Source organism: Hippocampus zosterae, chromosome 6 (assembly GCF_025434085.1).
Source record: "Hippocampus zosterae strain Florida chromosome 6, ASM2543408v3, whole genome shotgun sequence".
Lineage (NCBI taxonomy): Eukaryota > Metazoa > Chordata > Actinopteri > Syngnathiformes > Syngnathidae > Hippocampus > Hippocampus zosterae.
This window is the reverse complement of record NC_067456.1, coordinates 4286467-4298638: the sequence shown is the minus strand read 5'-3', so window position 1 is coordinate 4298638 and position 12172 is coordinate 4286467. Positions and strand designations below refer to the sequence as shown.

The window sequence follows — 12172 nt, the reverse complement described above, 5'->3', positions numbered from 1 at the left end:
GTAAACCCCACCGCCCTCCTCCTCCTCCTCCGCCTCCCCCTTCTCATCCTCCCCCTCGCTTTCTTTTCCGTTCTCCACCCTCATTCTCCCCCCCCCCACCCCTTTTCTCTCGGTCTATCAGTGCCGCCGCCTCAGAGCATCCTAACAAGCTAGCGGCGGCAGCGTGTGATGTTAACATGATATCACACGTCATAAGCAACTTGTGATCTTAACGTGATGTAATGGCCCTACTCGGAGGGTGACCTTGCACTGTTGACATTTAAGAAAAAAAAAAAAGCAGAAAATAAACCAAGAAGTCAACATGACTTTTGTGTTTGCGAGAGAGTCCGAGTGCAGGGTGTTTGCATAGCCGCTGCGCAGTTGTGGATTTGGTGAACAGACGCATTTCGACGTGGAACGCATGTATTGTAGCTCCTGTATCGTATATGAAAACATGTCCGTCAATAAAAATAGAAATGCGTAGTAAATTGCTAAACTCTTATAGATGTGCTGCTGCTCCATGTGTAGGAAAGTAGCAATTACTTAAGGTTTTTGATTGCCATAACAGCTATGCTAATTTATATTAGCTCGCCGATGAGGTTGGCTGAACATTATAGTTTTCGAAAACGGCGAGCTGCTGTCCATCGCAGGCTTCACGTTCACAATTTCGTAATTTATTTATTGGGGGGGGGGGGTTGGGGGGGGGATTGCTTTGTTTAGTTTGGGTGTTATACCACCGTCGGCCACTAAATTTTGGCATGCTCCCGTGTTTACTTCACACCACGTACGTTTGAAAGAAGAGTGAGAACAGGAATTTATTTCTTATGTCTCAATCCATCCTGCTTTTTACGCCTACAAAAAGCAACAGATATTGATTCATTTTATAATGTACAACTTTGGACATGGTTATTGATGTATGTTGTGAGACGATAAGTTAGTTGTTTGGGAAAAAAATGGCCTTTGTTTACTGTAAACACATACGACTGGGGTTCCCGACAAGGAAAAGTTACTTCTTTTTCGAAAATGCTGGTCAACCGATAAGCTAGTAACCCATTTCTTGGTAGCTTGAACTCATCAGTATGGGTAGTTTTTCCAGCAAATCAAAGGCTCATCCTGAGTTTTTGGGAACAGCGTGTTTGTGAAGTTTGGACACTGGCGCGAGGATGCTAATTTGCTTTTTGAGCAATTTGCAGCTAAATTGTCATGTAGAAGATTGCGGTTGGTGGATGTGGGTGGCGGTCGTCTCTGTTCTGTCACTGCAGCTAGCTCTGCTAATTAAGGCACTCTGAAAGGTCCTCTTGAAAGCTCTTTCACGGCTAAGCCCGGGAAATAATGTATGTCGGAGGTGTGCGAGTGATCGTTTGAATGTTCTATTCGGTCGCATTGCTCTTCAAGGCCACATGCATACCAGGCCCAGGGCGCTAATGAAATGGAAACATGGCCGACTCCCTATTGCTGCTAGAGCTCATGGATCCTTTTTTTTTTTTTTTTTCCTGAATAATGACTTCTGTTGTACATTCAGAGCTCGAACCACTCATTATTTTTTGATGGCGGTTGTACTGAAATGTTTTATTTGCTGCCATTTCCGGTTTGGAACTCATTGTAAATAGCTTGCCGTTAGAACCACTGCGGATGGCTTAGAAACCCGCATTAGAACACCCGTGTCATTATTTCCAACTTTCAAATGTCGATGAACTGTGAAATGGCGCGTTCACTGTCTTGTGTTGCAAAGGGAATTGAGGGGACGGACAGAATGCGGCATGTCGGGCAAGTCAAAACGGATTGTTAGCGAGGGTGACCACATAGCAAGCAATATGTGCAGTTTGACGTTTTGGCACAAACAGCTCATTTGACGGGGAGTTTGACAACTTTGTCTACAGATGGTCACGACTCAGCAAAAGGTCTACTTTAGTGTACTGTGCGGCTCTCGTTAGCAAAATGAGTGCTCAGTCTGCTCATTTTTTGGGGGGGGGGGGGGGGGAGAAAATAGACACCGTTTGGACTGCATATGTTACAGCATTATTGGCCAGTTTTGTCATTATCTCTTTTCATCTTATTAGCAACTCACCGTGATAAAACGTTTTATTTACGAGTGCCTTCTTACATTTATTGACTGTACGCTTTTAGTTTATTATCTTGTTTGGAGTTGTGTGGAGCTTATTGCGTCTTATTGCGAACGGACGTTACGAGCGCATCTTGCAATTTTAGGGCTGTTTGAAAGCCCGATTATTTGTTTTAATAAGCGCCGGTTATTATCGTAGATAGGATGGCTCAACCTTTTTTCCAGTGAGCAGTTGTCAAAGTATATTACACCGCTACCATCACGGTTTAAAGGCCAAGCGTGGAAGATATTTCACGTCCAATATAATTCACAGGGTGGGGGGGGGGGGCGGACAAAAGTGATCACGGTCGTTATAAGCATGGCTCTTTTTTTTTTTTTTACTTATACCTCTTTATAGGTTGAGGAAGCATGTTTGTTAAAGTTGAAGAAAAGGCACCACATGCCACGCTGTGAAGCAGCGACACCGTGTGATCTCTGGGAAAGGCTTCAGCACACCCACACGGCCCTTAATGAGGGGAAGCAGCGGTAGAAAAAGGACAGATGGAAGTTCTCCCAGCTGCGAGAAAAATCCAGCACCGGTGTCACAAACAGTATATTTCCCAAATGCAAACGACAAGTATTCCTCTCGGAAATGAATTCCCTGTGACGCGGCCATGAGTCGTCTTCCCACAAATCGCGCCTCTTCCCACGCACTGAACAAAGCAGACGCCACATATGACCTCTGTATACTTGTACCGGCTGATCAGCTGTCTTGAAAAGAAGGTACATCTCCCCGTGAGAGCAGGCGTGACACGTTTCTGACACACTTTACATGCTATATGGAGTAAGGCAACAAGCCTCCGACATTTAGGGAGTGGCTTTTGCGCGGCGCTAACCGGTCAAAATGGAGCCAACGGATGGCGTTTAAGCCACGAAACACGCGCAGACTGCTAAATGCGTCACGAATTGAGATGCCAAGCGGGATGCGTCTCGTTGCGCAGGTGGTATTTGCACGTATTCAATCGAAGTAATACGTATATCATCGGCGGAGAAAATTTCCCGCATTGAGGTCAATGAGCCTCATTGATAAACAACATCCAATTCACTCACGCAAGTGCAAGAAGCCAATATGCGGTTTGGGTGATGCAAATTAGGGCTATAAAAAGCTGGCGTAAAATCAACGGAAGCCTCTTTTGAGCATGGGAACGCATTGCAATGTGAGGGAACACCCGGACACGGACAACACGTGTCCGCCAACCCCCCTCTTCCCCGTCGACCAAGTAATTTCATGTCATGGGAGATGGCAGTTCAGCTCGGGCTGCTCCAATGACAGTCGCACTCTGTCAGGATCTCGAGCTAGCATTCTGATCATTTTATCTTTTTATAATAATAACAATAATAATATTTGCCTAAGGGGCGGCCCGGTAGTCCAGTGGTTAGCACGTCGGCTTCACAGTGCAGAGGTACCGGGTTCGATTCCAGCTCCGATCTCCCTGTGTGGAGTTTGCATTTTCTCCCCGGGCCTGCGTGGGTTTTCTCCGGGTGCTCCGGTTTCCTCCCACATTCCAAAAACATGCGTGGCAGGCTGATTGAACACTCAAAATTGTCCCGAGGTGTGAGTGTGAGCGTGGATGGTTGATCGTCTCTGTGTGCCCTGTGATTGGCTGGCAACCGATTCACGGTGTCCCCCTTCCATCGCCCGAAGACAGCTGGGATAGGCTCCAGCACCCCCGCGACCCTAGTGAGGATCAAGCGGCTCGGAAGATGAATGAATGAATGGTGTTGAGAGGTTGGCAGGTCCGCCTCACAGTGCGGAGTTGCAGGGTTCGATTCCGGCTCTGGCCTTTCTCTGTGGACTTGGACTGTTCTCTCCGTGTCCGCGTGGGTTTTCTCCGGGTAATCCGGTTTCCTCGCGCATTCCAAAAAACATGCATGGTAGGTTCACGGAACACTCAAAATTGTCCTTAGGTGTGAGTGTGAGAGGGAAAGGTTGTTTGTCGATGTGTGCCGTGCAATTGACCGGCAACCAGTTCAGGGTGTTCCCCATCTATTGCCCGAAGAGAGCTGGGATAGAGTCCAGCACGCCCGCCACCCTCGTGAGGATAAACGGTTTAGAAAATGGATGGATGGATGAATAGAAATTTGAATGAAGGAAATAAATATCTTTTTTAAAAAGACAAACAACGGAAAGGGGCAGAGCAAAAACAACAGGTTGAGTAGGCGGTTATGAACAGATGCATTTTGAGTTATGATATGAATTGAGTGAAAGAGGCCCTTCCTACCTTGCCATTGTTGTGCCACAGTCACGGGTGTGACTTGGAGCAAAGCCCGCATTTATAATTTGCCATGTGTGCAATCAGTGGGAAAACAGGCGCAAACTGGAAGCAGCCGTCAAACTTTGTAGGCGTGTTTGCGCTGCGTGACGTGTGAATTGAATATTAAAAAGGAGCAAACTGCGGGTGCAAGTAAAGAACAATCAAACGTGCCGTCTGCGGCCGCTTGGTGTATTTTCTGTAACGTCTGCAGCGATACAGTCACTTCCTCTTATTTCAGTCAACTGATGGGATGCCAGTGCAGGCGTCAAATCTTGATAGGGAAACCACTCAAAAGGTGCCAAATCAACTTTTGTCAAAGTGAAGTGAAAAGTCTCCCTGATGACGGCGCTTTTTCCTGTCACGTTCCGGTTGAGCCTTAAGGTTATCTCAAGGTCATTTCAGATCCAAAAGGAGCTGCCGAAAATTGTCGCGTTTGAGGATGCGGACTTTATCAAGGTCAGTTTGAATATCTGTCGCGCTGTGAACCGATCGACCAGACGCTTTTATGTTTCCTGCTCCTTCAGATGGTAAAGTCACTTTGTTCTGCAGAATAAAGATGTTCGTGATGAGGTTACGTGCCCGTTTGAATTTTTATTATTTTTTTTTGACGCCGTGAGAACAAATGAGCCGCGCTGTTCAAGCAATTCTGTCTGGAACTCCACTTGCCACTCAAACCTTTCTGCTCTAAGCATTACATTTTTTTTTCTTTTTCCTTTCAAACTTTTTATATGTTATGTAGCCTAATGAGTGATTTATTTTTTTACACCTGCAGTCATGTCCTTGGAGCTTCCTTTCATCTAATTTCTACTGCTTGTTCTGTTGAGTTCACGAGTGACCTGGATTCAATCAAAGACTGACTGACTTTTTGGGCAATGGGCAGGGTAGGCATATAGAGAAACAATCACACACACACACACGCACACACACACACACACACACACACACACACACGATGGGTAACTTCATTGACCCAAGCATGCAGATGGTACTCAGAGAAAGTGGCTCATTCATTCTCATTCCCCATTTCAGAGAACATATAATGAACGGGGAAAAAAAATGACCAAAAAATATATCGACAACTGAATGCAACCAAAAATCCAGATTATTCCTGAAAAACCTGAAAAATAATTTTATGACCAGAATACTTGTTGTCAATACTTGTTTATTTCAGGGCGACTGAGTTGAACTCAACATGTTGCTCATTCATTCATTCATTCTTCCGTACCGCTTGATCCTCACTAGGGTCGCGGGGGGTGCTGGAGCCCATCCCAGCCGTCTCCGGGCAGTAGGCGGAGGACACCCTGAATCGGTTGCCAGCCAATCGCAGGGCACACATAGACGAACAACCATCCACGCTCACACTCACACCTAGGGACAATTTAGAGTGTTCAATCAGCCTGCCATGCATATTTTTGGAATGTGGGAGGAAACCGGAGCACCCGGAGAAAACCCACACAGGCCCGGGGAGGACATGCAAACTCCACACAGGGAGGCCGGAGCTGGAATCGAACCCGGTACCTCTGCACTGTGAAGCCCACGTGCTAACCACTGGACTACCGGGCCGCCTCAACATGTTGCTTAGGTATGAAATACGCTTAACTTGCATAGCATTTCATTTTGAATTTTCACAAAAGCACATTGACTGTGCACATATTGTCAGTTAATGTTGTTGGGTTGTTGTTTTTTTAATGGCTTGCCAACAGAAGTCACACAATCGCACTAATTTTAATATCATTCAAAACAAGATCTGCAATTGGCTGGCCATCACCTCAGGTTGTACCCTGCCTACTGCCTGAAGGCAGCTGGGATGGACTCCAGCAACTCTCACTTTATCCAACTCTCGTGAGGATAAAGTGGTTTAGATAATGGATGAGTGGATTAAAAAAAAGATATATTTACAAACATGGCAAGAGTAAAAACATATCACCCATCCCTAGAGATAATCCTTATCCCTTCTGTCTTTCCATAATAGGCTTCTCATCCATGCCCTCTGAGTTGGTGATTCAAGTAGATCCACTTAAAGGGGAATTAGCAAATTCTATCTTTAAGTCACTTTTTGTGGCACACATTAAAACTGGGGTGGCCCGGTAGTCCAGTGGTTAGCACGTCGGCTTCACAGTGCAGAGGTACCGGGTTCGATTCCAGCTCCGGCCTCCCTGTGTGGAGTTTGCATGTTCTCCCCGGGCTTGCGTGGGTTTTCTCCGGGTGCTCCGGTTTCCTCCCACATTCCAAAAACATGCGTGGCAGGCTGATTGAACACTCTAAATTGTCCCTAGGTGTGATTGTGAGTGCGAATGGTTGTTCGTTTCTGTGTGCCCTGCGATTGGCTGGCAACCGATTCAGGGTGTCCCCCGCCTACTGCCCGAAGACAGTTGGGATAGGCTCCAGCACCCCCCGCGACCCTAGTGAGGATAAAGCGGCTCGGAAGATGAATGAATGAATGAATGAATGATGAACATTAAAACTGTGATTTTTGACCTGAGAGGAATACATGATACATATGATGTCTGGGAAAAAAACCCCCTGCCGTCTCCTGTCCCTAATTATTTGCCTTAAATATTACCGAGAAAGAAAGCACCGTACCTGAGAAAAACAACCAGTTCAGAGTCAGAAGGCGTGATTTACAAAGTGTCAATATGTAATTGTGTACATTTTGAAGTTTTCCTTCTGTCGCCACCCCCCACCCTCGTTACATTTTTTCCTCTTTGTGAAAAAGGTACTTTAACACCCTCAGAAAAAAATGACAACAATGAAATGATGACAGCATGAATGAATGCTAGACATGGTCCATCTCCTCTAAATCACAGCGACTTGTCCATTTGTGTCGCGTTTGTCCTCAAACCAATATCCAGACTCCCCCCCCCCCCCCCCCCCCCCCCCCCCAAAAAAAAAGTCATCCACAATCTTCCAACTTTTATATCTTCTTTTTCTATTCTTCTTAACCAGCGTAAAATCCCCATTGCATTTGAGTGATGTCGCCTGAGCATATTTCAAGCAAGTGCCCAAACAAGGGTGCCGCAGCACGCGGATTGTTCATAAAAGCATACTCGAGTGCTCAGCGGATGATGATTTGATTAAAAACTAAAACTTTAAACTAAAACTAAAACTTTAAAACTGCGCTTAGTTTTGTGCTGAAGCTTCATCTCCAAGGGCGACGGACGGGACCAAAAGCAGGCCGCTGCTGAGGAGCAGACTCGGCTGTGAAAACGCAACCTCTGCAAAGGGACACGCCGAGATAGCCAGATTCAAATAACTCCAACCCCCCCCCCCCTCTAAAAAAAAAAAAGAATCACTGAAAACACCGAGCTAACAACATGTCAAGCAGATAGCGCGAGTCACGATGCCCGGAAGGAGGTGGCGGTGGCGGTAGGGGCGGGGGGGGGGGCATCAGCGTCATTCACTTTGCCTTGAACTCAAGACAGGGACCCTCTGCTGCCATCAGTGTGATGAAGTGAAACTGGTGCTCTGAGCCGTCGAGCCGGGGAATCGCTTCACGGATCACGACGCCAAAGTCCACAACCCTCAAAGACGTCGCCACCATTAGCCCGCTTGTCACAACATCTGAGCGCGGGCGCGTTCCTTACGCTCACTGTGCTCCACCGGCAAGCGAGCGAGTCATCTTGAGGGCAAACCTCCCCCTTTCAGCCTCATCGACAGGACCAACGTGACCCCCGGTTGTCGTTTTAGTGGTTTAACACCAAGCGCCGCGGGCCGCTCGCATGCTGAAGGACGGCATCGCAGACGGACGTCGGTCAAAGTGAGGAGACTTTTTTTTTTCCCACCCCGTCAAAGTGTTTTGCCGTAAAATCCAGAGAGTTGCGAGTTACAACAAGAGTGCTATTTTATGTGCCGCGTAAGTGGACACATAAGGGCCATTGGGCAATACAAGCGTAACCTAATTACATGGTAATATGGAACACTTTAGGTGAAAAACAATAAGTCTACCATAACAGGTCCTCCTAATGTAATCGCATTATGACTCCATTACCTTGGAGAGGATGGAGCGAGGGAGGAAAAGCATGTATTTTATCCGGGGGCGGGGGGGCTCAAAGCATCTCCTGAAGAGGACACCAGGGTGGAGTGCATCAGCGGGATGTGGCGCCGTACATCTTCCATACCTTTCGAGGTCTTCGACGACTAAACGTATACTGAAAAAAGTTCTTGTTGCTCTTTACTCAATTTTATTTGAAGTGGTTGCATTTCATAAAAAAATCTTTTTTTTTTAAGTCGATGCATAGACAAAATCAAATTGAGGAAATCAGTGTAAAGTTTTTTTTTGTTTGTATAATTTGCATTTCATTCTTAAGATGGCTTTGTTTTTATCTTCTACTTAGGTCACATTTTTATGATATGTTATGACTTGCAGTATTTGCATTGGATTTTAATTGGACAAGTATCCCCCCCCCCACCCCACCCGCCTGATTTCTAGGCGGTACTTTGGGTAAAAAGTCTGAGAGATGCTGACTTAGAGGAGTCATTCAAATCCCACTTGAATTTTTGCTCAAACAGCAACCCAGGCTTTGCGGAGCTCAGAACATAACCTTGTCTCCCACTCAACTATGCTAACCAGGGGCCTCCATGGGGGGGAGGGGGGTTCTCTCTCTCTCTCTCTTTCTCTCTCTCTCTCTCTCTCTCTCTCTCTCTCTCTCTCTCTCTCTATCTATAGACAGTATGTACAATGAATAATCATCCATTGGTATCCTGTAAGTCATCAAAAGGCAAAAAGAAATTAAATTGTTGAACAAAATGGCAGGAAAATCAATGGCAGATGAAGGAGAAGTTACTTTCAGCACAAAAGCCCGTGAAATTGCTGCGTCAGAACTGACAGCAACATGCGGGGGTTCATATTTTCCTCCGTTCAAGCACAAGCGCGCCACGTGACGCGTTTTACGTACATGCGCGAAACAGCGGGGTGAACGTAGCCTTCGTGCATTGGATCGTGACTCATGCGTTCACGCGGCATGAAGACAAACCGGCCCAAATGATTGCGATTACGAGAAGCAGAAGTCAATCATAAGTCATAGGGTCCAACTCGGGCTCTACTCGGTCATGAAGATGACGGATGAATTGATTTATACTGCTACTGATAATGTGTCTTTGTTGAGCAATCTATGCCGGTGATGTATAGTGACAGGCAGGACAATGAAAATGCTCTTCCAGTAGATGGCAGGAGGTACAATAAATCTCTTGCCAATCATCCAACCATTTGTGTCCACATGAACAGTCGCAAATGTTGCCATCGTGACATTTTTCGGAATTTTTCGACATGTGCCTTGGCTCAATCGAGGTTGGGAAATGGACTCAGTGAAACCTTCCTACCTTCAGTGAGTCCCATATGGATGGTCCAGTAGTTCTGAAGACACTGCAGCTCCTTCTTCATGCCCCTCTTGCAGCGGCAGTCGAAGAGCGGGCTGACCAGCAGCACCTGCAGGGCCGCTCGGCACTCCTGGTTGTTGTCCAGCATGGCTTCCTTCTCCTTGCCCACCAAGCACTGGCGCATCACACGGTACCGAGAGCTGCAGTGCGGGTTCTGGTTGCACATGTCACTCGCTTGGATGCAGTCCACCCATTCCGATGGCGTCCCGGCCACTTCGGACCCGGGGTGCCCGTCGGCCAACACCGCCGGCAAAGCCGAGGAGCCGTCCCAGGAACTCGCGGTTTCATCTACGGGGGGGACAAAAAATTTTTGTGGAATTACGTTTTGGGGGTTTTGTAGTGTGCAAATTCAAGTCTTTTGTGTCTTTATGGAGGCAACAGGTCGAATATGACCCCCCCCCCCCAAAAAAAAAGGTGCTTGATGGCCTGTGACAAGACGTCTGCGCGTGCTCAAGCGAGACTGTAAAAATGGTCCATGGTCCACTGGAGTCTTTATGCAACATAGGGCTATTTGTCACAATGTCACGCATAAGCGTCGAATCATATTGTTTGTCCAGTTCTTCATTTTATGCCACCGCACAACATCTTGTTCAATGTTTGCTGAATACGTCACACCGGAATCTTGTGCTGTATCTTGCAGGTAACGAGATGGGATCACAGGGCCAGACGCTCAGGTGCGTCCGGGTGACACAAGACTCAAGATCTAAACCCGCTCACACCTGCGCGCGGCGGGGAAAAAAAAAGGTCGAAGGACAAGAGCGACCCCCTGTGGTGATCCGGATAATGCAAGTGCCGTTGATTGAGACCGTATCATCAGGTACGACGGAGACATGAAGTTGAAGCGCGCATTTATGCGATCACTCTTATTTTTAGACGCGCGAGTGGATCACGCCGAATTTAATGGACATTCGTCTCAATCGAAATAAAAAAATGACACCTTCGTGAAACAATTGACAGCGCGTGCATATGCGGTGACTTAATTTGTGCCGTCAAGATGGTCCCGTTTCTCACAGGTATTTATAGACACACATGATAGTTTCAACACTGCAGCTAAACACTAATATAATAAAAAAAAAATAAACTCGCACGCTGTACCGGAGCACAATAGCGTTATTTTAGACACACGATTAAACATTTCAACATTTTACCTCTCACCTAAAAGCAGAAGAAAGCTGCACAGGCAAATCCACGCCGTGAGGGACCTCATGATGGAGCGAGGAGATGTATCGATTCCTATTAGGTGCTCTTAAATCTTTTTTTAAATTATTATTCCAAAGGATAATCCGTGTTTTAAGAGTGGAGGGGGGGGGGGGGGGTAACAGTATCCTCGTTCAACTCCAAATGAATGACCCGTTGATTCCACGATAATCCAGTTTTAAATTTGAATCAATGATACTGACCACGATTGTTGAAAAATGAAAAAAAATAAGAAGTTTATGGAGAGGAAAGGGGGTTGGGGGTGGGGGGGTCAAATGCCAGTCACTGAGTCAATCCATGAACGCAGCTTGTCAAGGTCCGTTTGCGCTCACAGCGATCAACTAGTGAGACTTCTTCATCTCTCGGCATTCTAAACTCCTTCGACACTGATTTGTTCCGTCGTAGAATTGTTCGCCTGTGATCAAAGCAATTAGGGTCTCGCGTGGAGTGAAAAAGTCCGTGCTGGACTGGAGCGCTGGCAAGCAAGAGTGCGCCTCGCAGTGAACGCAGCACTGAGTGCGCGCGTGTGGAGGCAAGGCAAGCGTTTTATTGGAAGGGGGGGGGGGGATGAGGGAGGAGAAGGAGGAGGACGGGGTGGGGGTGGGGGGGCGCTAGAGGGCGCTGCGAGGGTGAGCTGACCTCATTGGAGAACGTGTGGAATGCAAGAGAGACTTCATTCTACCTTTGCCTGCTGGTGGTTTAAAAGAATGTTCCCAGAGGAGATGACGTCATGACATCAAGCGACGTTAGAAGGTACACACAGGGGGGGACACTTTGTTAGGTACAGCTGCGCAGTCCATATATTCATGAGCGATTGTCCTCATGACGGGGCCCTGGGTGAGCTGGACTCTAGTTTATGGCGCGAAGTACGAGGGTTGTTTTTACGAAGAGCGGCGTGCGGAATACATACGGGCGCATCTTCATTTCCGTGCTGGGCGAAGTCCAGTTTACTGTGTTTGGGAATTGGCCGCTCAGGCTGAGCGAGGGGATTTTGTATGACGCGCCCCCGGCGTCACCTGATGATAACTTGATGAGTGAAAGTAGACTTAGCTTTAGACCCGGTGAAACCAGGTCTAAGTTGTGGCGCAGGTGGTGCAACGGGATTGTGGTGGATTTGATCCAGGAGGCATCGTTTGAATTTAACGGACTCATTTTGAAAATAGATAGCAGTACTTTACGCTCCTGATATTGTTAAAATAGCGTTGTTACTTTTTCAACCTTCGCAAATTACGACAGTAAAAGTCAGGGTCTCCCCCCCACCCCC

The 12172-nt window shown here is 47.1% G+C and overlaps 1 protein-coding gene across 1 annotated transcript in view; it reads right to left on the bottom strand.

The window, feature by feature from the left end:
- LOC127601792 (GDNF family receptor alpha-2-like) overlaps positions 1-11439 on the bottom strand; it is a 67225-nt gene extending 55786 nt beyond the window's left edge. Inside the window, exons 1-2 of the mRNA XM_052067449.1 lie at positions 10867-11439; positions 9655-9999 (exon numbers count right to left, since the gene is read on the bottom strand). Of these exons, the coding sequence (XP_051923409.1) occupies positions 9655-9999; positions 10867-10918 (397 nt within the window). The 5' untranslated portion in view covers positions 10919-11439. The remainder of the gene's footprint in view (positions 1-9654; positions 10000-10866) is intronic.
- Between the last annotated feature and the right edge of the window lie 733 nt (positions 11440-12172).